This window comes from Dipodomys merriami, unplaced genomic scaffold (genome assembly GCF_024711535.1).
Source record: "Dipodomys merriami isolate MVZ:Mamm:240054 unplaced genomic scaffold, mDipMer1.0.p SCAF_102, whole genome shotgun sequence".
Lineage (NCBI taxonomy): Eukaryota > Metazoa > Chordata > Mammalia > Rodentia > Heteromyidae > Dipodomys > Dipodomys merriami.
The window spans coordinates 2,317,811-2,344,338 of NW_027202294.1; the positions used below are offsets into that span (position 1 = coordinate 2,317,811).

At 45.0% G+C, this 26,528-nt stretch overlaps 2 protein-coding genes across 4 annotated transcripts in view; one reads left to right on the top strand and one right to left on the bottom strand.

Annotated features, from left to right (window-relative positions):
* Nucleotides 1-4,173: 4,173 nt before the first annotated feature.
* Hps6 (HPS6 biogenesis of lysosomal organelles complex 2 subunit 3) lies at nt 4,174-7,504 on the bottom strand. The gene has a single exon (XM_069994899.1). The coding sequence runs from the start codon at nt 7,348-7,350 to the stop codon at nt 5,014-5,016; it is 2,337 nt and encodes a 778-aa protein (XP_069851000.1). The 5' UTR covers nt 7,351-7,504; the 3' UTR covers nt 4,174-5,013.
* Nucleotides 7,505-9,707: 2,203 nt separating this feature from the next.
* Nucleotides 9,708-26,528, top strand: part of Armh3 (armadillo like helical domain containing 3) — a 208,568-nt gene continuing 191,747 nt past the window's right edge. Inside the window, exons 1-2 of one of the 3 annotated variants that reach the window (XM_069994911.1) lie at nt 9,708-9,869; nt 13,449-13,480. The gene's annotated coding sequence lies outside the window, so the exon portion shown is untranslated. The remainder of the gene's footprint in view (nt 9,870-13,448; nt 13,481-26,528) is intronic. The other 2 variants (XM_069994917.1, XM_069994912.1) reach the window with 2 other exon arrangements.

Here is a 26,528-nt window from a genome sequence, read left to right on the forward strand (position 1 = left end):
AGTCTCATAGACTCTCTTGCTGGTTGGCTTGCTTTGAACTGCGATCCTCAGATCTCAGCCTCCTAAGTGGCTAAGATTACAGGCATGAGCCACCATGACCAGCCAACATAGAACTTTTTTTTTTTTCCTGGTCAGTCATGGGTCCTGAACTCTGGGTCTGGGCACTGTCCCTCAGCTCTTCAGCTCAAGGTTAGTGCTCTACCACTTGAGCCACAGCACCACTTCTGGCTTTTTCTGCTTATGTGGTGCTGAGGAATTGAACCTAGGGCCTCATGCATGCAAGGCAAGCACTCTACCACTGAGCCAACTTCCCAGCCCTCCCTCAGCTCTTAAGGCTAGCACTCTACCACTTCAGCCACAGCGCCACTTCTATTTTTTTTTTGCTTATGTGGTGCTAAGGAATCAAACCCAGGACCTCATGCATGCAAGGCAAGCACTCTACTACTGAGCCACATTCCCAGCCCAACATAGAATATTTCTTAAGGACAGGTTCTCTTAGTCAACTCATTGTTTCCACTATTACCAGAAGGCCTGGTCTTCAGATCCATCTGCCTTCTTTCCATCAGTTTAAGATCTATATTAACCAATCAGTCTAGCCTGTGGGAATATGGGAAGAATGCCAAAAAAGAAAAGAAAAGGCCCCAGCACTTAATCCCTTCTCACTATAGGGCCCATAGAGACCAGTCAAATCTTACATTCAAACTAATAACTGAACCTATTATTATTTAGCTCCTCTTGCCCAGGGACCTGGCATTGTATTACCTGCTGAAGTTACAAAAATACAAATAATCATGGGCTGTGCCCTCAAGGAACTTGTGTGTTAATTAAGGAGACAAACAAATAACTAGGTATTCACAACATCAAAGATGAAAGGCTGGAGAGAAGACGGGAAAGAGGCAGAGCCAGACATGAAGGAAAGGATGTCTCTGTTAGGAGTTAGGTCTGATTTTTGAAGTGGGTGATGAACTTCATCAAATTTGCTTGTTTTAATACTCTGGATAATCAGGATTAGATTGAAAGAGACAAGATGCCAACTAGAAAGCCACTGCAGTAGTCTCAATAACAGGTGACCAGGGTGGAGTGGGAGGCTAGGTCAGTATATGGAGAGGAGGAGTGATCTTTGATCCAATGTTATGCAGATCACATATGGAAGAAAGGGTGGGTTTTGAGCTCTGATTTTGAAGACTTGAGGAGGTTAAGGTCCCCGGGCAGATGACAAAAAGAATTCTAGGCCAGAAGCATTTCAACAGATATGCCTCATCATCTCATCTGAACCCCTAGAGGTTCATATATGGCAGTGCTTCCATGTGGACCTATCTCCTTTTTCGTAGGGAATTTGGATATGAAACCTGTCTATTGCTCAAAACCCTCAGTGCAACTGATGCCTGTAAACCCTAGCTCATGCCTGTAATCCTAGCTACTCAGGTGAATGAGATCTGAGGATCAAGGTTCAAAGCCAATCAGAACAGAAAACTTCAAGAGACTCCTGTTTATCTCCAATAGCCATCAAAAAGCCAGAAATGGAGGGGCTGGGAAGGTGGCTCAGTGGTAGAGCGCTTGCCTTGCATGCTTGAGGCCCTAGGTTCGATTCCTCAGCACCACATAAGCAAAAAGAAAAAAGCCGGAAGTGGCGCTGTGGCTCAAGTGGTAGAGCGCTAGCCTTGAGCTGAAGAGCTGAGGGACAGCGCTCAAGCCCAAAGTTCAGGCCCCACGACCGGACCCCCCCCCCCCAAAAAAAAAAAAGCCAGAAATGGAATGTGTCTCAAGTGGTAGAGTGCCCTCTTTAGCAAAAACGTCAAGTGAGAGAAGATCTAAATTCAAGCAACCAATATTGGCACAACAAACAAACAAAACCTTCAGCCTCTGAATGGCTCCTTTTTCTCAGATACTGAAGGTCAAAGACCTCACTCAGGGGCTGGGAAGGTGGCTCAGTGGTAGAGCGCTTGCCTTGCATGCCTGAGGCCCTGGGTTCCATTCCTCAGCACCACATAAGCAAAAAGAAAAAAGCCGGAGGTGATGCTGTGGCTCAAGTGGTAGAGTGCTAGCCTTGAACTGAAGAGCTGAGGGACAACGCCCAGGCCCAGAGTTCAGGCTCCACGACTGGACCTCCGCCCCCCCCCCAAAAAAACCTCACTCAGCTCCCAGATCTTCCTTCCCCTAGAATTCTAACATCTTGATCAAGAACAATCACAGACCTTAGACTTGAGATCTCCACCTACTTATTTACAGACTTATGATGGTGGATGATCATACTAGGCCATCTTTCTGATAGCCATATCACATACTCCATCAAAACCATGTTTGTGCTGGACACTGGTTGCTCAGGCCTGTAATCCTAGTTATGCAGGAGACTAAGAGCTCAAAGCCAGCCCAGGCAAGGAAAGTCCAAGAGACTCTTATTTCCAATAAACCACCAAAAAAGCTGGAAGTGGCATTGTGGCTCAAGTGGTAGAATGCTGGCCTTGAGCTGAAGAGCTCAGGGACAGCACCCAGACCCAGAGTTCAAGCCCCACAACTGATAGACAAAAACAAACAAACAAAAGGAAAAAAAACCCAAACCACATTTGTGTCCCTAAGCTGTTTTCCAAAGTCCTGAAATGCAGTTTGGATCAGGTGCACCCTCTACATTTTAGGTAGGGAATTAGCAAGGGTGAATATAATCAAATGCTTAGCCTATAAAGACTAGGGAAAAGGGAAAAGGCAGGGTGCAGTGGATCATACTTATAAGAGCCTGAGATTGAAAGGATTGGTGTTCAAAGGCCAGCCCATTTTAAGTTTGTGAGACTCCCATCTCAACCAATAAAAGCTGGCATGTGCTCGTCATCCTAGCTAAGTGGCAAGTGTAAACAGGAGAATTGTAGTCTAGGCCAGCGTGGGTATATATGCAGACTCTATTAGAAAAAGAAAGCAAAAAAAACAAAACAAAACTGGGTGCATAGCTCAATAGGTAAAGTATCTGCTTAGCAAGTGTAAGGTCCTGAGTTCAAATACCAGTAACACACACACACACACACACACACACACACACACACACACACACACACACACACACACACACACACACACACAGACTCTAATTAATATCTAAGCCCACCTGCTCTCCTCACAACTGCCAGATTAGTGGTCTCCATGTAGAGGCCTTTTTAATAAGAGGCCCTGTGAAACTTCCTCAAACTATATAACTTAAGTAAAACTTGGCTTGCCTTTTTTTATGTCCCCAGGGACCCATTGAAAATAATGGCAAGGAAGGAGGACCAAGTCAACTCTGAGGTTGTAAAGAGTAGAATCATGAATAGTTTCCTGCTTTTGGCCACCTCAACTTTCCCCAGAAGGGGCATAATGGTCTCAGCTTTAAGACCAAGAGGAGGAGGAACCTCTGCCAGACCAGGAAGGGGCTGAGGTGGAAGCTAAGGGAGGAACTGTTCCTATCTCTGTGTCTCTGGGAGGAGCAGCAGCTAAAAGATCAGTAGCTTGAGTCCACTTGAAGACTGAAAGCTGGCTTGAGGTCTAGGATAAAAACCATACAAGGGGCTGGGAAGGTGGCTCAGTGGTAGAGTGCTTGCCTTGCATGCATGAGGCCCTGGGTTCGATTCCTCAGCACCACATAAGCAGAAAAAGCCAGAAGTGAGTGGTGCTGTGGCTAGCCTTGAGTGAAGTGTGCTCACCTTGAGCTGAAGAGCTGAGGGACAGTGCCCAGGCCCAGAGTTCAGACCCATGATCGACAAAAACGAACAAACAAACAAAACCAATCCAAGCCCTGGATAAGACCCAGGTGTCCTACTGACTTCAATGAGGCTAAGGAGACATCCCCAGACCTGACCCTCAGATGAGCCACTTTGGGACCTTCTTAATGCTAAAGAGCTAACAACAACAATGGCCATAGCTAAGAGGTTACCCTTTTCTTCTGAGACTGCTGAACTGTCTCTAGTCCAATGAGCCAGAGTCTATTTTATGCCCCAGATGAGGCTGAGCAGAATCTAAGCTTCAGGTCCCAGGACAAAGATGAGTGGCAGCCTTCAGCTTGGTGTCCTTGGATCAAGGGGGTTCAGGATGATAAGTAGCAGTATTTAGGGTTCTACAAGGATAGGTAGAAGGGTTCCTTGGGCAGAAGTGAGAACAGACCTAGGCCTCTTTGAAGAGGGTCCAGTTGAGTAAACCAGACAAGCAGAAATCTGTGCTGCACATACTTTTATTTTTTGACTTAAGAAGCTAGTAGGAATGTATGGCCTCCAAGTAGGTCTGTTCCCTGTGATTCTTGTTATTAAGCCAAAGTGGGCAGCTCTCCTGTCTGTGGCAAGTCTTCTCAAAGCCAGGAGATGCTCCAGCAATCCTGGAGCAAGCACAGGCTCAGGACCCATCACAGTTTCTACCCAGAGTTTTGGGGAAAGGAAGGTGGAGCTCTTCAGAATCCTCTCCTTATAAGAGGTTAGAGAAGCCTGCATTGAACCAAGGATGAAGAATACACATAAGCAGGCAAAAGCTACAGGTTGTACAATGAGGTGGTTCAAATGTTACAACTGCTACTTTCTAGTAGCTTACTAGTTACTTTCTAGTCTACTTACTTGGTCAAGTCACTTAGTCTTTCTAGACTTCTGTTTTCACCACTTGGAAAATGGACTAACATTAGTACTTTCCCAGTGGAGCAATGAGAAGCATCAGATAAGGGATTGTATAAAGCCCAACAGAGTGCCTAAGGCATATGAAATGCTCATAAACATTATTTTCATGAATAGAAGTGTCTGTTTTACCAACAGATTCAGATTTATCCAAGTCTCACAATTTCCTCAGACCCTCAGCTGTTCAAAAAAAGTGTATATTTTAATATTAATAAATATTTAACAGTTTTCTCCGAGAGTGAGAGAAGAATATTGCACACACAGGCTCCACCTTGGCCCCTTCCAACTCCTAGGCAGTCTTCCTTGATCACTGTGTCCTGCAAGTGATTTCCTATGTCAGTCACACAAGAGCCCTGTTCAGATGGTTCCTAGGACTCCAGGCCTGGGTTGTTGATGTCTAAAGAGTAGTCACTGGTCCTCGAGGTGGGGTAGGAGGTGGAGTGCTTGGGTCCCAAAGGATGTCCTCATATGGGCTTAGAACTGGGCCTGAAGGCTGTCGTTGGGCTCCAGTCTGTTCCAGCAGGGCTTTAAGCAAGCCCACCGTGAGAGGGGGCTCTACACCCGGCTCAGGGAATGGAGCAGGAGGCCCCACCTCATCTGGGAGATGTGTTTGTAGTAGAAGAAGGAGATCTTCTGGGGTCACTTCAGGTGGGCAGAGGCGGCAAAGAAGTGGGAGGTGAGCATCAAGGTGGCGATGTCTGGCAAACTCAGCCAGTAGCAGTTTGAAGATCTCGCTTCGAAGCAGAGGACTGGAGGGGGCAAGGGCCAGGCCAGCTTCCAGGGCCCTCTCCCACTGCTCCTTTTGTACCAGCTGCGCCACAGCTTGCAGTACAGCTTTGGGGCGTCCACTGCCTAGAAGCAGCTCGAGCTCCAGTGCTTCACGTCTGGTTCCATCTTCACCTAGCACTGCTAGGGCTCGGCGATAGAGGGGTAGCCCTGGGCCTCCAGCCCCCCATCCTGGCCCACCCTGCAGCTGTGCCAGTTCTACAAAGGGAGGCAACCACTGAGGCTCCAACTGGCATAAGCACTGGCACAGGAGTTCAAAAGGAGGCAGTATCCCATTGGGAGGGTCCTTTGCAGCTGTTGTATCCTGTAGCACCCTCTTCCACACATCAGGGGGAGCTTGAGACCTCAGCTTGCCATTCCCATCGGGCTGGAGCTGTAGGGTCCGGAATGTGGCACCCCAGGCTGCTGTAGGAAGGGCTTGGAAAACAGTGTTGAGCTGGGCCAGGTGGTCTCCTGTCAACTCAGTCCTCAGCAGGCGGGCCACTTCATGTTCTGCCAGCTCAGTCCAGCCAGCCTCCTCCTCATCTCCAGCTACCAGCTGGGTCTTGAGCAGCTCTAAACTCCGATAATCCCGAAGCTCAGCTCTCAGTGTAGTCAACAGGGCAGATGGAGGTAGGTGGCCTTGCAGGATGGAGGCCAAGGCCTGAGGTGCCTGGAAGGTGCTGTTGAGTCTCAGTTCCTCTGGAGTGAGCTGGGTACCTCTCAGGCTTCGCCGCTGGTAGTAGCTGCAGGCCTCCTCAAACACCAGGTTGTTGGCTGAGGGCAGGTCAAGGTCCCCGGAGGCTTCCCAACCCACACAGAACAGACCCAAGGCTGAAAGCAAGCGCAGACCTCGGGTCTCCAGCTCTTTGTCATCCTTCGTGCCAGGGGCTGGGGGCTCGAGCAAATGTACTCTGTCTGTACTTAGGACTTTCCTCTCCAGCAGCTGCCCACTTCCCATATCCAGTAGTTCCAGGGAGGAGCCCAACACACAGGCCAGAGTACCATGAAATGTTCCCAAGGCTGCAGAACTGTCCAGGCCTATGGGTGCTTCCTGCAGGGTGCCAACAGTTCGGGTACAACCATGGGACTGCACTAGGCTCACGGTGCCTCTGAAGTCAAGCATCAGCAGGCCCTGAGGAGTTGGAGCCCAGGTGTGTACAGCCAATGGCTCCCTAGGTGACAGCAACCCAGGAAGGCCTCGAAGCAGGGTCCGAAAGTCCCAGGTGTCCCCTTGTCTAGGATTCAGGCTTCTACTGTGGGAGAGGCCAAGACCTGGGGCGGCCACTATCACCTTGCCCTTGGTGGGGCTCCAGCTGAGCAGGATGTGGGCCACCCCAGGCCAGGTGGCGGCAGTGGGCACGAGAAAGATGTCTTTGCGGGAAGCTATCACCCCCAAAGAGGGGCAGTGGTGCAGCAGGACCTGTGTGCGGCCCAGGATGGTACCAGCCTCTCCGCTTGGCTCCAGACTCACGGCGCAAACGCAGTGGCTGAAGGCGGTGGCGGGTCGCCCTGGCTGGTCCTCAGCGCCTGACTGTCGCTCCTCGCACCATACCAGGCGTCCCCGCGGCGCCGCCACGGCCATCACGCGGGCTCGCCCGGCCGGACACAGCTCGGTGCTCTGAAGCAGCCGCCAGCCGGGCTCTATGCCTGCGCCCCAGACTTCGGCTAGGCCGCTCTCCCACACCAGGATGAGCGCGGGGCGCGCAGGCCAGGGCAGGAAGAAGGCGTCTAGCGGGGAGGGCTGGCCCTCCGGCCAGGCTCGCTCCAGCTCCACGCCGGGCCCACGCACAGCCACCAGCAGCTGCGGACTGGGTGATCCCGGGGGTCTCAGCAGCAGCAGGTAGCGGCCATCCAGGCTACCGCGGACTCGGACGGCTGGGTCCCCGGCCAACAACTCCCGGAGCCGGGCTGCGCCGCTGAAGTTGCTCAGGTCTGAAAGCAGGCGCAGACTCCCCACACGCTTCATAGTACTTCCCCGTAACGGAGCTCGCCCGAGCCCAGCCGCCCTGTGGATGGAAGCCCCGCTCTCCCCTCGGTCGGTGATTCTCGGAGGGGTCGAGAGCCAGGCTGAGACTTCCGTTCCCCGTGGGTGAGGAGGGCCTAGGCCCAGCCTGAGAATCTGCCCCGCCCCACCCCGCCCCGACAGGCTAGCTCGGGGATTGCCCCAGGATACGCTCTCCCTGCGTGACACGCCCATGTGGGCGGAGCCCAAGGGAGTCCTGCCGGGCAGGGGGTGGGTTCACTGGAGCGTGGGTAGCTTTGGGCCCGCGACTTCACGCTGGAGTACAGTCCAAGCAGGGCTGCAGCTCAGTAGTCCAGGCCCTTGCAAACCGTGGTGGGACCGACCCAGAGCTCAATACAGGAACTGCAATTTTTCTGGATCCTGATTTGAGAGTTATGCTTTCTCTCCAAGTCTCACTCTCTTACCCTAACATTCATTAATGAAACTTTTCTGGAGCAGTTATATTGTGGCAGGCTATAAATAGAAGATCCTGAATAAAATGGAAAACTTCAGCCTCGTGGAGATGACAATTTAGTGAAAAATAATAGTAGTACTTAACATTTACATAGCAAGCACTATGGGCCAGGTGGCCCCCTCTTTACAGATAAGGAAAAGAAAGTGCCAGGGGCTGGAGGCATGGTTCAAGTGAATTCAAAACAAACAAGCAAACTCCCCCCACCCAGGCACACACAGATACACACACATATATCAAAGAGGTGAAGAAGAAAATTGTCCTTGATCTTTTAAGATTATTAAGCAGCCGGGCGCTGGTGGCTCATGCCTGTAATCCTAGCTACTCAGGAGGCTGAGATCTGAGGATCGCAGTTTGAAGCCAGCCGGGACAGGAAAGTCCGTGAGACTCTTATCTCCAATAAACCACCAGAAAACCGGAAGTGGCACTGTGGGTCAAGCGGTTGAGCACTAGCCTTGAGCTGAAGAGCTGCGAGCGCTGAAGCCCTGAGTTTAAGCCCCAGACCACCACCACCACCACCAACAAAAATTATTAGGCAGTAGAGGTGAGATTTCCCCTCAGGCATTCTGGCCCTGTCAGAGTCATTGCCCCAAACAACTTAACTTTACCACATCAACAATTCATCATCAAACCCAACAGTTTGCTAGGAAAAACAGTAACAACACACTTTATGTATGTTGGCACTCCTCCCATGCTCCAGCTACATCTGGGACTTTGTCTCACTTTCAGTTTCCCTCTTCATAGATTATTTTCTTCCTCAAGGCTTGAACAATTACTTCAAAAACCAATACCTGGGAAATGTTTATCTACACCCTAGATATTTCTGCTGAGTACCAACAAAGGGTATCTAGATCTACTAGATCTACTACATATCTACATATCTACTACTAGATCTACAAGTACCTACTAGATATTTGTTTGTATATTTCACTCGTATTTTCATCTTAATATGTCCTAAAATTTTCTTAATCCAAATTATTTTTCCTCCGGTTGCTTTTATTTGCCATAGGATTTTTGCCATTTTTTATCCTATCTTCATTTTTAGGGTAGAGTCAGTCACAAAGACAGACTTCAATTGATAACTGGTGAAGGAAAAAGTAAGTGTGTGTGTGTGTGTGTGTGTGTGTGTGTGTGTGTGTGTGTGTGTGTGTGTGAAAATTGCTATATATATTTCTGTATGTCTCTGTAACTACTGAACTTTTTGCCTGAGCTGGTCTTGAACCGCCATTCTCTTGAACTCAGCCTCACAAATAACTAGGATTTCAGATATGAACAACCCAGTGCCCAATCATTTTTACATCTCTTGATCAAGAGCCAAAGTCCTTGAAGGCTGCATCTAGTGGCCAAGTCCAGATGATATCCCTTCATTCACCCTGGTTAAGATTATATCAAATATTCACATATACACAGTAGGTGCCTGGTACTTTTTTGGGGGAAGGGCTGCTGAAGATGGACCTCAAAGCTAAGGTCCCACTTGCGTAAGAGAAAACCAGACAGATTTACTCTGTTAATACAACTCTACAGAATGTTTTGTACGAAGTTGATACATTTGTTGAGTCTGTTTCTATACACAACTTACAAAGTTGCAAAGAAGGACTTGTAAGCTAGGCCTTTCCAAACATTGCTGTTTCTAGAGGGGATTCATTTATTCCTAGACGAGTTAATGAGTTCAAAGCGTCAGTGATGTCAAAAAAACCGTTCCATTGTTACTTGCATCAAGCAGGGACTCTGGATGAGTTTCTCTGCTAAGGTCTTTCTCGCGATGCCTTTCGGGAGTTGTAGTCTGCGGTGCTTGCTGGGAATCGTGGTCTGAGGCAACTCAGGAAGCGGGCGTGGACTAACACAGCGCAAGGCGGGTTTTAGGACCCGGCGCGGCGCGGCCGACGGGAGAAGGGTCGCGGAGGTCGGGAGCGCGCCCGCCCGTGAACTCCGAGCCGTGGCGCCGTCGGTGTTGTCGGGAGCGAGCGGGCCCGGGAGCGGCGCGGGTAATAGAGGAGGAGCCGGGGGCTGGGTAAGCGGTGCCGGCCCGGCCCGGCCCTCGAACCTCTGGGACTGCTTCGAGTCCTGTCATAGTAGGCCTTGGCCCAGAGGCGGCTCTGTAGGCGGGACTTGCGCTTGCCGTGGGGACGACGGGGGTGACGGGGGGATGGGAGGGAGGGTGGACTGCTGCTGAGGGGGTGTGCGGCCGGTGGGGAGGGCTGGGCCTGGGACGCCCCTGGTCCAGCCGCTCTAGGTCCGCTTCCCCTGCGGCGGGTCCTGCCGAGCCCTTGGTGCGGGCCTCGTCTTTCTTCCTGCTCCTGCGGGGGCATCCAGGTAGCCCAGGCAGCCCAGGCTCTGACCTTTGACCTCAGCCCTGAGTTGACCTCGACCCCTTTAGCTGCCTTGAGAACCTCTCTTCCCAAGTTGTTTATGTCCCTGAGCTGTGAAGGCCAGGACCAAGATCTCCAGGAGATGATCTGGAAGAGGGCCGGTCGGTCTGTCCGGAAAGTCTTCTGGTGTCCTGGAAGGGCCCTGCTCTGCCCTCTTTAGTGTCAGACCCACCAGCTTCAGCTCACCCTTCACACAGAATCCATGAAGGAAGCTGCCGTGTTTTCTTGGGGTTATTTGGTTTCCGCCAGGAAACTAACTTGTTTCCAGGAGAGTGTGGGGAGGAAACTGAGGACCGACAACTGGTTCCCTGGGAAAGGAGAGAGATCTGAAGCTGAGGAGTGCTGCGACCGAGGAACAGGGCAGTGGAAACTCAGGCTGGGCTCTAATAAATGTTTCTGGATCATCACATCCCATTGGGTTTTTCCTCTCTGGGAGGGGGTGAGAGGGCGGGAAGTTTTGAACTTAGCAAGATGCGTTTATTTGTAAACTAGGACAAATAATGGTTATCTTTGGCCCTAATTTAGTGCAGGTTACTTCTTTGGAATTATTTTCAGTGTGTGTTCAGTTGGACTTGGGTACATTGTACAATTTCTGAAAGGCTTTTCTCCCTTTCTAGGGAGAAGTAGATTCGATTCCTTTGGTTAGGATGGTACTGGAAATTCCCATTCTTATTGAATAAGGAAGTCTTTAATATGTTTTCATTAGATTTTCAGACGTTGTAATTTAGTGTCATGTTCTACATTTGCATTTTATTTATTTATTTATTTATTTTTGCCGGTCGTGGGGCCTAAAGTGTGGGTGTGGGCTCTGTCCCTCAGCTCCAGCTTAAGGCTAGCGCTCTACCACTTGAGCCAAGTGCCACTTCAGGCTTTTTCTGCTTATGTGGTGCTAAGGAATGGAACCCAGGGCCTCATGCATGCAAGGCCAGCACTCTATCACTGAGCATCCTTCCCAGCTCTACATTTGCATATTTAAAAAACAAACTTGAAAGCATCAAATTTGGCCAGGTGTAGGTAGTTCATGCCTGGAATCTTAGCTAATCAGAAAGCTGAGATTCAGGATCCAAAGCCAACCAGGGCAGGAAAGTCCTTGAGACTCTTTTTTTTTTTTTTTTTTTTAAATTGTCAATGTGATATACAGTCTTATCTCCACTCAACCAGAAAAAAAAAAACAGAAATGGAGGTGTGGCCCAAGTGGTAGAGCACTAGTGTGGAGTAAAAAAGCTAAGCTGAGTTCAAGCCTAATACTGGTATGTGCACGCACGTACACACAGCAGAACCCCTGAAAAACCACCAAATTTGGACTTTCACACTGAGCACAGTTTAAAAATCTGTAGTTTGAAGAATATGGTCAAATGGCAAATTGAGCCAGGATAAATGAGGGTGAGCTGTTTATTTATTGAGTACTTACTATGTAACTGACCTGAGGTTAGAAATAATATCTTTCCTCAGGGACTTCAGAGAGACATATTTTGATGAGATTAGTAGTGCTGTGTTACGTATGCACATAGAGAAGATATTTGTACAGTGAAATACAGCTGCTGCCTGGAGAGTCAGTGATCTTTGTAGGCACAGATACTTGAGTTGGGTGGCAAGGACGAGTAGATACTTGCACAAGGGAGAAAAGTCACTCACTTGGAGAAAACAGTCTTTACAAAGACATGGTAGAAAATATGAGGGGAAGAAGTGATGTGGTATTTATATATCAAAAATTTGTCTAGGGCTAGGAAGGTGGCTCAGTGAGTGGTAGAGTGATTGCCCTGCATGCATGAGGCCCTGGGTTGGATTTCTCAGCACCACATAAGCAGAAAAAAAACAGAAGTGGAGCTATGTGTCAAGTGGTAGAGTGCTAGCCTTGAGCTGAAGAGCTGAGGGACAGTGCCCAGGCCCAGAGTTCAGGCCCCATGACCGACAAAAACAAAACAAAAAAAAAATTAGTCTAAAATAGGATTTATATTGGGAAATTGTCTGGAGATGAGAGTGGGGAGTCATTGAAGATTTTGTTTGGGATTAACGTTAAAATAATGAAAAAGGAACAAACTAGTTTTTGCTATTGACTGACGGTCTGAATAAATTATGCTGGGATAATGATGGTAGGAACTGTTTCAGAAGAGTGGGATCTGATTTCTAAGAGATAGAATACATGGAGATTTCATTAACTACGATGTGAAAATAACTAGGATTCTGTATTTGAAGGCATAGAAAAAGTAGAGCAGTTGGGTTATGGAGGCTCATACATATAATTCTAGCTACTCAGGATGCTGAGCTCTGAGGATCCTATTTAGGTTGCTATCCCAGGCAGAAAAATACTTGAAACTTTAATTAATCTGCAAAAAGTGAGAAGTGGAGATGTGACTAAAGTGATAGAGTGCCAACTGTGACCAAAAATACTGAATGAGAGCATGAGGCTGAGTTCAAGCCTCCATACTGGACCAAAACAACCAAACAAAAAAAGTAGAGCAGATATTTTTTTCTTTTCAGTTTTGAGGTCAGGACCTTGCACTTGTTAGGCAGGTGCTTTACCACTGTGCTATATTCCCCCCCAGAGCAGAATTTTAAAGGTAGGAGTGGCAATGGGAGGAAATTAATGAGGACAATCTGAGGTATTAAGGTTAAGTTGCTTGTGTAGAGGAAGACATTACTAGGAAGGTGGAAATAAGGAGGCTTAGTGAGAGAATAGCTTGGTTGTAATAGCTCTGAGTAAGTGAGGGCATATATGAAAAAGTCCTCAGGAAAAGTATTTATTTCTTTTATTAGTAAGTAACAGGATACAGGATATGCACTTCTTTTTTTTTTTTTTTGGTCATGGGGCCTGAACTCTGGGCCTGGGAGCTCTTCAGCTCAAGGCTAGCGCTCCACCATTTGAGACACAGCGCCACTTCTGGCTTTTTTCTTTTCTGCTTATGTGGTGCTGAGGAATCGAACCCAGGGCTCACGCATGCAAGTCAAGCGCTCTACCACTGAGCCACCTTCCCAGCCCTCAGGATATGCACTTCTTGTACCTAATAGTGAGCTTTTCAAGTCAGGGGCCATACTTGGTAAATTTTTTGAGCCTATTTTGTCTTATACTATGCTTGCGTTAGTTTAAGGCCTTGATAAATGTTAATTATTAAACTAGTAGGAAATCAAATTGACTATAAGTTTGTGGTTACTCTTTGCATTTTCTTTATGATTATGGCAGTCTATCATATAATTTTCATTTTTTTCTTTTTTCTTTGCAGTGCTGGGGATGGAACCTAGGACCACATATTAGGCAAGTGCTCTTTACTACTGAGTTTCACTCTCAGCCCTATAATTTCCATTTTATCCTTAGGTGGTTGGTATTTATTTATTTATATATTTATTTATTTATTTATTTATTGGGGCTTGAGCTCTGGGCCTAAGCACTGTCCCTGAGCTCTTCAGTTCTAGGTGAGCACTCTACCACAGCGCCACTTCTGGTTTTCTGGTGATTAATTAGAGATAAGAGTCTCACAGACTTTCCTGCTTGGGCTGGCTTTGAACATTGGTTCTCAGATCTCAGTCTCCTGAGTAGTTAGGATTACAGGCGTGAGCCCCTGGAGCCCGGCTTTATGAAGCATGAAAGGACATGAGAAGACACGAATGATATGTTGTTTGAGGAAGTTCAGGTCTTGAACAGAAGATAGACAGGATTAATTTTTTTTTTTTTTCAGTTGTAGGGCCTGGGCACTGTCCCTGAGCTTCTTTTATTCAAGGCTTGCAATCTACCACTTAACCACAGTGCCACTTCTGTTTCTCTGGTGGTTAATTGGAGATAAGAGTCTCATGGACTTTACTGTCAGGGCTGGCTTCCAACCAAGATCCTCAGATCTCAGTCTCCTGAGTAGCTAGTATTACAGGTGTGAGACACCAGTGTTTGGGTAGACAGAATTAATTTACAAGAAGCTTCTGCTTATTGAGAAGAAGATCTTATAGTGAATTTCTTTTTTTTTTTTTTTGGTTCTGGGGCTTGATCTTTGGGATTGTGCCCTGTCCCTGAGCTTCTTTTTACTCAAGGCTAGCACTCTACCTACAGTGCCATATCCAGCTTTTTCTGAGTAGTTTGTTGGAGTTAAAGAGTCTCATGGACTTCCTTCTCTGGGCTGCCTTTGTAACACGAGCTTCAGATCTCAGCCTCTTGAATAGTTAGAATTATAGGTATGATCCACCAGAGCCAGGCTCACAGTGAATTCTTTTTTTTTTTTTTTTTTTTTTGGTCGGTTGTGGGGCTTGAACTCTGGGCCTGGAGCTGTCCCTCAGCTCTTTAGCTCAAGGCGAGCGTTCTACCACTTGAGCTACAGCGCCACTTCCGGTTTTCTGGTGGTTTATTGGAGATAGGAGTCTCATGGTCTCTCCTGCCCAGGCTGGCTTTGAACCACGATCCTCAGATTTCAGCCTCCTGAGTAACTAGGATTACAGGCGTGAGCCACCAGCTTCCTGCTCACGGTGAATTCTTATATTGGAAATGTTAAGAAGAAGTTTTTGAATTAGAATTTCCTGACATTCTATCAGTTTAGATAGTTTGTTTGCTCCTCCTCCTGAAGGTACAGATGCATTTCTGTGTAAGATAATTTCACAGGGAACCTGAGGTAGTTAAATTTATGTAAACCTCTTTATCAGCATTATATTAATCTGTGAATTTAGATGGATTCAGTAGATGCTAATGGGACCAGATTGAGTTCTGACTATTCTATTTTATTATTGTTCTGTGCTATTGAGAGTTGGGCCCAGGCAAGCAGTCTACCACTAAGTTACATCACTAGGCTAAATGATCTTCTTGGAATCTAGTTCACCTATAATAGGTATAGACTATGGCTTATACTTAAGAGATGAGAAAACTTTTTTTTTTTTTTTTTTGTCATGGAGCCTGAACTCTGGGCCTGGGCACTGTCCCTTGGCTCTTTAGCTCAAGGCTAGCTCTCTACCACTAGAGCCATAGCTCCACTTCCAGCTTTTTCTGCTTTTGTGGTGCTGAGGAATTGAACTCAGGGCCTCACATTTGCAAGGCATCTCTACCATTAAGCCCCCTTCCCAGCCCTGAGAAAACTTCTTGTTTTACTACTTGTTACTTTGTCTTGGAAAAGTCTCTTAGTTATTTCTGCTTTCAAATATAGGCTAAACACTTATTCTGAGCATTGTTCTGAGTGCACATGTGATATGGACCTTGCCTTTTACTGGTTCATGTACTTAGACTTGTTCTGTTCTAGTATCCAGAAAACAGGGATGATACTTGCCAGGTATAGTGAATTGGCTTTTTCTTGGATAAAGTGGGATTGTTGATATTCTGGATCAATTTGGAGCTGGCATAGAATTATAGTTTTTTTTTTTTTTTTTTTTTTTGGGTCCGGTCATGGGGCCTGAACTCTGGGCCTGGGCGCTGTTCCTCAGCTCTTCAGCTCAAGGCTAGCGCTCTACCACTTGAGCCACAGCGCCACTTCTGGCTTTTTTTTCTTTTTGTTTATGTGGTGCTGAGGAATCGAACCCAGGGCCTCATGCATGCAAGGCAAGCGCTCTACCACTGAGCCACCTTCCCAGCCCAAAATTATAGTTTTAACTCAATCTTTTTTTTTTTTTTGCTGTGGGCCTTGAACTCTGGGCCATTGTCCCTAAGCTCTTTTGCTCAAGGCTAGCACTGTACCACTTTGAGCCACAGCACCACTTCCAGTTTTCTGGTAGTTAATTGGAGATAAGAGTCTCCTGGACTTCCCTGTCCCAGTTGGCTTTGAACTAGGATTCTCAGATCTCAGCCTCTTGTGTAGGTGGGATTACAGGTGTGAGCCACCAGTCCCCCCCCTTTTTTAATGATATTTGGGTTTGAACTGAGGTTATCAAGCACCAGCCCTCTAGGTTTAAAAATTCCATAGAGAGAAGGAATTTGAGAAAGATTTAATGACTTTTAACTATTGCCAACTTTGTTGTTTTAGGCAAAATAAAATTCTCATAAAATTAAGGTAGTAGTATGTATTTCATTTGATGATTGGATTATTAAATACAAAGGGCTTTATTTATTTTGTCAGTCGTGGGGCTTGAACTCTGGGCCTGGGCACTGTCCCTCAGCTCCTTAACTCAAGGCTAAGTGCTCTACCACTTGAGCCACAGCACCACTTCCTGTTTTCTGAGTGACTTATTGGACATAAGAGTCTCAGAGACAAGCTGGGCAGCTGTGGCTGTGCCTGTAATCCTAGCTACTCTGGAGGCTGAGATCTGAGGATCAGTGTTCAAAGCTAGCCTGGGCAGGAAAAGTCCGTGAGACTCTTATCTCCAATAAACCACTAGAAAACTGGAAGTGGCACTGTGGCTCAAGCGGTAGAGTGCTCACCTTGAGCTGAAGAGCTGAGGGGTAGCACCCAAACCCAAAGTTCAAGCCCCACGACCAAAAAAAAAAAAAGTCTCACAGACTTTTGAGCCCTGGCTTTGCTGCGATTCTCAGATCTCAGACTTCTGAATAGCTAGGATTACAGGTGTCACCCACTGGTTCCCGGTCACAAAGGGCTTTTTTTTCCTCTTGGTAATACTGGTTATTGAACATAGAATTTCATGCATACTAGGTTAAACCTTTACCCCTGAAATGTATCCCCAGCTATTGTACCCCTTCTCTCCCCCCCAATTTTTTTTTGTTGTTGTTTTGGTTGGTTATGGGGCCTGAACTCTGGGCCTAGACGCTGTCCCTCAGGTCTTCCAGCTCAAGACTAGTACTCTACCACTTGAGCCACAGCTCCACTTCTGGCTTTTTCTGCTTATGTGGTACTGAGGAATCCAACCCAGGACCTCATGCATGTGAGGCAAGCACTTTACCACTGAGCCACCTTCCCAACCCTGTCATTATGTCATTATGTCTTATAGTGATCTTTCACTGATGGCAAACTGAGCGTAAGATCTCAAAGGAAGGGGATTATCTGTTGGTGAGGTATTGTGGAGAGAATGAGATGTAGGAGACACTGTGGTCTCAGTGTCTTTTTTTTTTTTTTTTTTTGCCAGTCCTGGGGCTTGAACTCAGAGCTTGGGCACTGTCTCTGAGCTTCTTTTGCTCAAGGCTAGTACTCTACCACTTGTGTCACAGCGCTACTTCCGGCAATTTTTGTTTATGTAGTACTGAAGAATTGAACCCAGGGCTTCACTAAGCCACATTTTCAGCCTCAGTGTCTTTTTTTTTTTTTTTTTTTTTAATCAGTCATAGGGCTTGAACTCTGAGCCTGGGTGCTATCTCTCAGCTCTTCAGCCCAAGCCAAGCACTCTATCACTTGAGCCATAGCGCCACTTCTGGTTTTCTGGTGGTTTATTGGAGATAAGAGTCTCACGGACTTTCTTTCTTTTTTTTTTTTGGTCAGTCGTGGGGCCTGAACTCTGGGCCTGGACACTGTCCCTCAGCTCGTCAGCTCAAGGCTAGTGCTCTACCATTTGAGCCACAGCACCACTTCCGGCCTTTTCTGCTTATGTGGTGCTGAGGAATTGAACCCAGGGCCTCATGCATGCAAGGCAAGCACTCTATCACTGAGCCACCTTCCTAGCCCCTCACGGACTTTCTTCCCTGGGCTGGCTTTTAACTGTGATCCTCAGATCTCAGCCTCCTGAGTAGCTAGGATTACAGGCATGAGCCACTGGTGTTCGGCTTCAGTGTCTTTTTTTAAAGAATGGAGAAGTTTATGTGGTTCCAGTGGCTTGTGCCTATAATCTTAGCTACTTGTAAGATTGAGTTTGGGAGGCTAGTTCAGAAAAGTTTATGAGATTCCTATTTCAGTGTAAGAAGCTGGGCATAGTAGAACATGTCTATCATCCCAGGTATGTTGGATAGTCTGAAGTTGACACTTTGAAGTCCAGGCATAAGTCCACAGAGAAACTGAGACCTCTCAAAAATAGCCAGTCAGAAAATGGCTAGATCTGTGGCTTAGCAATACATTGCCTGCCTTCTAAGCATAAAACTCTTAATTCAAATCCCAATACTACAAAACAAAGATGGATGCTGGTGGCTCATGCCTGTAATATTAGTTACTGAGGAGGCTGAGATCTGAGGATCTTAGTTTGAAGCCAGGAAGGGCAGAAAAGTCTGTGAAACTCGCATCTCAATAAACTACTCAGAAAAGACTGGAAGTGATGCTTTGGCTCAAGTGGTGGAGGCTAGCCTTGAGCACAAAGAGGCTCAGGGACAGTGCCCAAGTCCTGAGTTCAAGCCCCAGGACCAGCAAAAAAAAAAGAAACAGAAAGAGTATGTCATGACAGCATACACTGGGACATTAGGCTGTCTGGGTTTGAGTTCCTATTTTTACTTCTGTGGTCAAGTTAAAAAAATTACTGGGGCTGGGAAAGTGGCTCAGTGGTAGAGTGCTTGCCTTGCATGCATGAGGCCCTGGGTTCGATTCCTCAGCACCACATAAGCAGAAAAAGCTGGAAGTGGCGCTGTGGCTCAAGTGGTAGAGCACTATCCTTGAGCTGAAGAGCTGAGGGACAGCGCCCAGGCCCAGAGTTCAGGCCCCATGACCGGCAAAAAAAAAAGAAAAATAAAATAAAATAATTACTTTGTATGTTAGTTATCTCATTGTAAATTTCTTTGCTTTTTTTTTTTTTTTTTTTTGGGTCCGGTCGTGGGGCCTGAACTTTGGGCCTGGGCGCTGTCCCTCAGCTCTTCAGCTCAAGGCTAGTGCTCTACCACTTGAGCTACAGCGCCACTTCTGCCTTTTTTCTTTTTGCTTATGTGGTGCTGAGGAATCGAACCCAGGGCCTCATGCATGCAAGGCAAGTGCTGTACCACTGAGCTACCTTCCCAGCCCCTCATTGTAAATTTCTTGAATCACTGAATTATTATGAGGATAAAATGAACTAAGGTGTATATAGTGCTTAAAGCAGTGTCTAGTTTATAGTATTAAATGAATGTTAACTCATCCCTTCCTCCCTCCCTAGTTGCTGGGGATTGCATCCAGAGTTTTGCACATGCTAGTAGGCATGTGTTCTGCTAGAACCATATCCCCAACCCATGGTTGTTATTTTATTTTATTATTATTATTATTGTTTTGTTGGTCATGGGGCTTGAACTCTGGGCCTGAGCGCTGTCCAGCGCTCTTCAGCTAAAGGCTAGTGTTCTACCACTTGAGCTACAGCGCCACTTCCGGTTTTCTGGTGGTTTATTGGAGATAAGAGTTTCATGGACTTTCCTGCCCGGGCTGGCTTTTAACCGTGATCCTCAGATCTCAGCCTCCTGAGTAGCTAGAATTACAGGCCTGCGCTACCGGCGCCCAGCATGGTTGTTATTTTAGATTGATGTCCTGAGTGTTGAAGCCTTGGGATCTCTATTAACCTCTGTTCTGGTATTCTAATGGATGCTGTTAAATCTTCACATACATGGGAACACATATACTTTATTTTTTAGATTAAGGAATAATTTACATAATGTGAAGTTAATGATTTTCAAAAACATATGCCCAATTTTGTGACCTCCATTCACATCAAGATTGATGACATTCCTGGCATTTAGAAGGCTTCCTTTCATTCCCTGCCATTTATCTTCCCACCACTATTCTGACCTCTGTCACCATAGATTAATTTTGCCTTTTTTTGAAAAGCACTATTGTGACTTCTGTCACCATAGATTAATTTTGCCTTTTTATTTCATAAAATAGAATCATCATGTTATGCTTTTTTGTATTTTACCATCCAACATATTCTGAGACTTAACCATGTTGTTTTATGTATCAAAAATGTGATACTTTAATTGCTGTATTAATATAATTTATAAATTATGTGGCTATGCTATTCTTTTAAGTTATTGCGTGAACATACAGTTATCTTTCGCTTCCTCTGATAGATACTTGAAGTCTCTTTATATATTAAAAAAATTAGAAACAAAATACCAACTTCAATGAACTTTACAAAAGCATTTCAAAAAGGGTATGCTCTAATGTAGGTCCCTAACATTTCTTTTTTTTTTTTGGTCCGGTCGTGGGGCCTGAACTCTGGGTCTGGGTGCCGTCCCTCAGCTCTTCAGCTCAAGGCTAGTGCTCTACCACTTGAGCCACAGCGCCACTTCCAGCTTTTTTTCTTTTTGTTTATGTGGTGCTGGGGAATCAAACCCAGGGCCTCATGCATGCAAAGCAAGCCCTCTACCACTGAGCCATCTTTCCAGCCCCAGGTCGCTAACATTTCTGTCTGTTGAATGTGCCAATGTGTTCAGGTTTTGGGTTTTTTGCACTTGCTATTCTTTCCATATGGAACATTTTCCCCAATATTTTCATTTGGCTGTTTTTCTGGGACTCAGCCCAAGAGAAAAGTACTCTTTACTCTTCCAACCTAAAGTAGTCCCCCTAGGCAATGTCTATAAGGCATTTACCACTGCCACAGCTTGTCTTCTTTGTTTGTGTCTTTTCTACTAGGATAAGGATTATATGAGAGCAGGCATCTTTTCTGTCTAGCTCACTGCAGCATCCCTAGTGCCTGACACCTAAAAGGTGCTCTTTATGTATTTACTGAATGAATAAATGAATGCCTGATATGTGTATTTGTCTAAACTTTGCACACATTTATTCATTTTCCTTCTTTCTCCTATTAAAAAGATTAATTAGTTTTTTTTTTTTTTTTAATTTTTTTTTATTGTAGAGATACTATACAGAGGGTTACAGTTACATGAGTGAGGTAATGAGTACACTTCCACTTCCTCTTGAACATTGTTACCCCCTCCATTGTTTTCCCCCTACCATCCCCTCCCTCCCTCCCTTCCCCAAGGTTCTTTTTTTTTTTTTTTTTTTTTGATCGTGATTAAGTGATTACTTAATTTCCGGAAATTCACAGTATTGTGGAATAATGATGCTCATTTAAAGTCACAAGTTCATTCTAACTTTCCTGGAGCAAATTGTCTATCACAGTCTGTAATATATAACGGTTCTCATATGTTATATACCATATATGTGATCAGCAGCATGGGGATATTTAGTAGTGTTTCAACCAGATGAGTGGGAGTTCTTTGTTTCTTAAGTCCTGTTAGTTTTGTCATATCACCTAACATTTTGGATTCATCATCCACTTATCAGGGAGACCATGTACTGTTTGTCTCTTCGTTCTTGGCTTACCTCGCTCAACATGATTCCTTCTAGCTCCATCCATTTCCCTGCAAATGCCATTATTTTGTCATTTCTAATGGCTGCATAATATTCCATTGTGTATAGATACCACAATTTTTGGATCCATTCATCTGTGGTGGGGCATCTAGGTTGTTTCCATATCCTAGCTATTGCGAACAGTGCTGCAATAAACATGGAGGTGCACGTGTCCTTGTATATTGGTTCCTGTTGTTCAGGGTAGATGCCTAGAAGTGGTATGACTGGGTCGTAAGGGAGGTCAATCTTTAGCTTTCTAAGGACCCTCCAGACTGCTTTCCAAAGTGGTTGTATGAGTGTACATTCCCACCAGCAGTGTAATAGCGTTCCTCGTTCTCCACATCCCCTCCAGCATTTGTCGTTGGCTGATTTGTGGATGTGGGACATTCTGACTGGGGTAAGGTGGTATCTCAGGGTTGTCTTTATTTGCATTTCCTTCACCACCAGGGATGATGAACATTTCCTCATGTGTTTCTTTGCCATTTTTATTTCTTCATTTGAGAAGTCCCTCTTTAGTTCCCTTGCCCATTTAGTAATTGGTGTGTTGAGTTTGGGAGGGATTAGTTTCTTGAGTTCCCTGTATATACAGGATGTTAACCCCTTGTCTGATATATTGCTGGTAAATATTTTTTCCCAATTAGTTGGTTGTCTTTCTAGCTTGGTTGCGATAGCTTTATCTGTGCAGAAGCTTTTTATTTTAAGGTAGTCCCATTTGTCGAGTCTCTCTCCAATTTGTTGTGACCCTGGGACTCTGTTCAGGAAGTTCCTTCCTGTGCCTATTAGTTCAAGTGTCTCTCCTACTCTGTCCTGCAGTAGTTTCAGAGATTCAGGTTTAATGTTAAGGTCTTTAATCCATTTTGAGTTGATGTTGGTGCATGGTGATAGGCTGGGGTCCACTTTTAGTTTTCTGCATGTGGCTGCTCAGTTTTCCCAGCACCAGCGGTTGAAGAGGCTGTGTTTCTTCCATTGTATGTCTTTGGCTCCTTTGTCGAATATCAGCTGGCTGTAGGCCTGTGGATTTATTTCTGGATCTTCTATTCTGTTCCATTGGTCTTCGGGTCTGTTTTTGTGCCAGTACCATGCTGTCTTTGTTATTATAGCTCTGTAGTAGAGTTTGAAGTTCGGCATGGATAGCCCTCCCAGATTGTCTTTATCCCCTAGAATTGTTTTGGCTATTCTAGGTCTTTTGTTGTTCCATATGAATTTTTGGACTGTTTTCTGTATTTCAGTGATGTACGTCATTGGGATTTTAATAGGAATTGCGTTGAATTTGTATATTAGTTTTGGAAGTATTACCATCTTTACTATATTAAGTCGGCCTATCCAGGAGCATGGGAGGTCTTTCCATTTCCTAGTGTCTTCTGCAATTTCTTTCTTTAACTTTTTATAGTTCTCATTAAATAGTTCTTTTACATCTTTGGTTAGGTTAATTCCTAAATATTTTATTTTTCGGGAGGTTATTGTGAATGGGGTTGCTCCCTTTATTTCCCTCTCTTCCTGTACATTATCAGTGTATAGGAAGGCAACTGATTTTTGTGGGTTTATTTTGTATCCTGCTATTTTGCCGAAGTGATTTATGATTTCTAAGAGTTTGGGGATGGAGTTTTTGGGATCGTGGAGGTATAGTATCATGTCGTCTGCAAAAAGGGATAGTTTAACTTCTTCTTTTCCTATGAGGATCCCTTTAATATCTTTTTCTTGCCTTATTGCCCTGGCTAAGGGTTCTAGGACTATATTGAAGAGGAGTGGAGACAGTGGGCATCCTTGCCTTGTTCCTGATTTTAGGAGAATTGGTTGTAGCTTTTCCCCATTAAGTATAATATTGGCTATTGGTCTGTCATAAATGGCTTTTATTGTTTTTAGAAATGTTCCTTCTATTCCTATTTTCTCCAGAGCTTTTAGCATGAATGAATGTTGAATTTTGTCAAAGGCCTTTTCTGCATCTGTAGCGATAATCATGTGATTCTTGACCTTGGCTCTGTTGATATGTTGGATTACATTTATTGACTTACGTATGTTAAACCATCCCTGTGTCTCTGGGATGAAGCCTACCTGGTCATAGTGAATTATTTTTTTTATGTGTTTCTGGATTCTGTTAGCTAGAATCTTGTTAAGGATCTTTGCATCTGTGTTCATCAAGGAGATTGGCCTGTAATTCTCCTTTTTGGTTGGGTCTTTGCCTGGTTTGGGGATGAGTGTGATATTGGCTTCGTAGAATGAGTTTGGGATAGCTCCTTCCTTCTCTGTTTCTCTGAAGAGCTTGAGGAGTATGGGTATTAGTTCTTGTTTAAAGGTCTTATAGAATTCTGCTGTGAATCCATCTGGTCCTGGGCTTTTTTTTGTTGGAAGACTTTTGATAGCTTCCTGTATCTCATTATAGGATATTGGCTTATTTAATTGGTTAACTTCTTCTTTGCTCAGTTTGGGCAACTTGTATTTCTCTAAAAATGCATCCATTTCTGCCCGATTTTCTTCCTTTAGAGAGTATAGCTTTTGAAAGTAGTCTGTTAGAATTGTTTGGATATCTTGGGTACGTGTGGTGATGTTTCCCGTGGCATCCCTAATCCTATTAATATGGGTTTCCTCTCTTCTTTTTTTAATTAATCTAGCCAGTGGGCCATCAATTTTGTTTATTTTTTCAAAGAACCAGCTTTTTGTTTGGTTTATTTTGGTTATGGTTTTCTGATTTTCTAATTGGTTAATCTCTGCTTTTAATTTGGTTATCTGGCTTCTTCTAGTAGCTTTAGGTTCCATTTTTTCCTGTTTTTCTAGCTGTTTTAATTGCAACATGAGATTATTTACTTGGTCTGTCTCCATTCTCTTGATGTGGGCACTGAGGGCAATAAATTTGCCCCTCAGGACTGCTTTTGCTGTGTCCCACAAGTTTCTTTGTGAGGTGTTTTCATTTTCATTGAGTTGTAGGAAATGCTTTATTTCTTCTCTGATCTCTTCTGTTATCCAGGCATTGTTAAGGAGTGTGCTGTTCAATTTCCATGTATTGGAGAAATTTCTGCGGTATGCTTTGTTATTGAGAGCTAGCTTGATTCCACTGTGGTCAGATAGGATACAGGGGATTATGTCGATCCCTTTGTATTTGCTTAAGTTCCTTGCATGAACTATGATATGGTCTATTTTGGAGAAAGTTCCGTGAGCTGCTGAGAAGAATGTGTACTGTGTTGTTTTAGGGTGAAATACTCGGTAGATGTCAGTTAATTCCGCTTGAAGTATGGCCTCTCTTAATTCGGTAGCTTCTTTGCCAATCCTCTGGTTGGTAGACCTGTCCTTTGGTGAGAGTGGTGTGTTAAAGTCTCCTAGTATTATCGTATTGGGATCTATTTTATTCTGTAAGTTTGAGAGCATTTGTTTGACATATCTGGGTGCACCAATATTTGGGGCATATAAGTTGATGATGGTTATATCCTCCTCTTGGATTGTTCCCTTTATTAATATGTAGTGTCCGTCCTTATCTTTCTGTACTGATTTTAATGAAAAGTTTATTTTGTCAGATATCAGGATAGCTACACCTGCTTTCTTACTGGGGGCGTTTGATTGGTAGATCCTTTTCCACCCCTTCACTCTGAGTTTGTTTGTATGTTTGGCTGAGAGGTGGGTCTCCTGAAGGCAACAGATGGATGGGTCTTGTTTTCTTATCCAGTCCTCAGTTCGTTTTCTTTTAATTGGCGAATTCAGCCCATTTATATTAAGAGAAAGTATAGAGAGATGCATTGTTGTCCCTGCCATTCCGTTTTCCTAAGTTTTTCTTTTTTCCTTTCCTCCTGTGCTTGCTCAGTTAGACTTTGAGTAATGCCTGTTTGGGGCAGGCCCCAGTTCCTGGCTGCTTTCTTCAGGTTGTGTCCCCCCTCTTAGAATTCTTTGTAATGCTGGCTTAATGTTTATGTATTCATTTAGTTTTTCTTTGCTATTAAAAGTTTTCAGTTCTCCATCAAATGTGAATGCTAGCTTTGCCGGGTAGATCAGTCTGGGTTGGCAGTTATTGGCTCTCAGGGCTCGTATGGTGCTTTCCCAGGCTTTTCTTGCATTCATTGTTTGTGTGGAGAGATCTGCAGTAATTCTTATTTTTTTCCCATTGTAGTATAGCTCCTTCTTCATTTTTGCTGCATGCAGGATTGTTTCCTTATTATTCAGATCTATCATTTTTACTATAATGTGTCTAGAAGTGTTTCTCCTGGGGTCTTGCTTGTTGGGTGTTCGATAAGCTTTTGTGATGTAGTTAAGATGGTCGTTTTTGAGGTGGGGAAAATTTTCATTGATTATCTTGTTAAATAGGTGTTGCATTCCCTTGCTCTGGAATTCCTCACCTTCGTCCACTCCAATTATGCGAAGGTTAAATTTTTTAGCATTATCTGCTTGCTCTTGAATATCCCTTTGGTTTAATTTGAGTAATTTTTCCATATCTGTCACTTTTTGGTCCAGTTGGTGTATTCTGTCTTCTGTATCTGACACTCGACCTTCCATTTCATTCACTCTGTTGACAGTGGCTTCTATTGTGGTTTGCATGGAGGAAATGGATCCCTTTATGGATTCAATGTTGGTTCTCAGAGTACTGATCTCACCTCTCAATGAGGTATGCATTACCTCTAATTTGGCGTTTATCTCACTTCTTATTGAGGTTTGTGCAGCTTCTATTTTTGCATGCATCTCTTGTTTGATACCCTGTATCTCTTTGGATAGTTCATCCTTGTGCTCTTTCAATTTCTGATAAATTTCTCGCTTTATTTCTTGAGTCATTGCCTCCAGCAACCCTTGGAAGTAGCCTTTGTCTTCCATTCCTGCTTTGCTCCCACTGGGGCTCTCCCCTGTGTGGCTGCTGGCTTTTGAGGTGAGCTTGCTGTCCTGGGTGGTAGTAAACCTTGTGATTTTTCTCTGTGATTTTCGCATGGAGGTTCAGGAGACTGCTCTTCAATTTTGTTTTGGTGTGTCTGTCTTTGCTTGGTTGCTGATTCTGTATTGGTAGAGAGAGTCTGTGCCTGATCTGGGTTCTGTTGGGAGCCTATTTCCAGCTGCTATTCTGACTTACTTAGGATTCTCAGCTCTCTGCTGTAGATTGCTGACAGTTCCCGCCTTTGGAAGGGTTGAGCAGCCTAGACTGCTTGTGTTTGCTCCTACGGGTGCTCTTGTGAAGAACAGATGCTCTGGATGCACTCTCCCAAATGCTGGAGTCTGCTATGGGCTCCTGATGTGTTTTTGTTTATTTGTTTT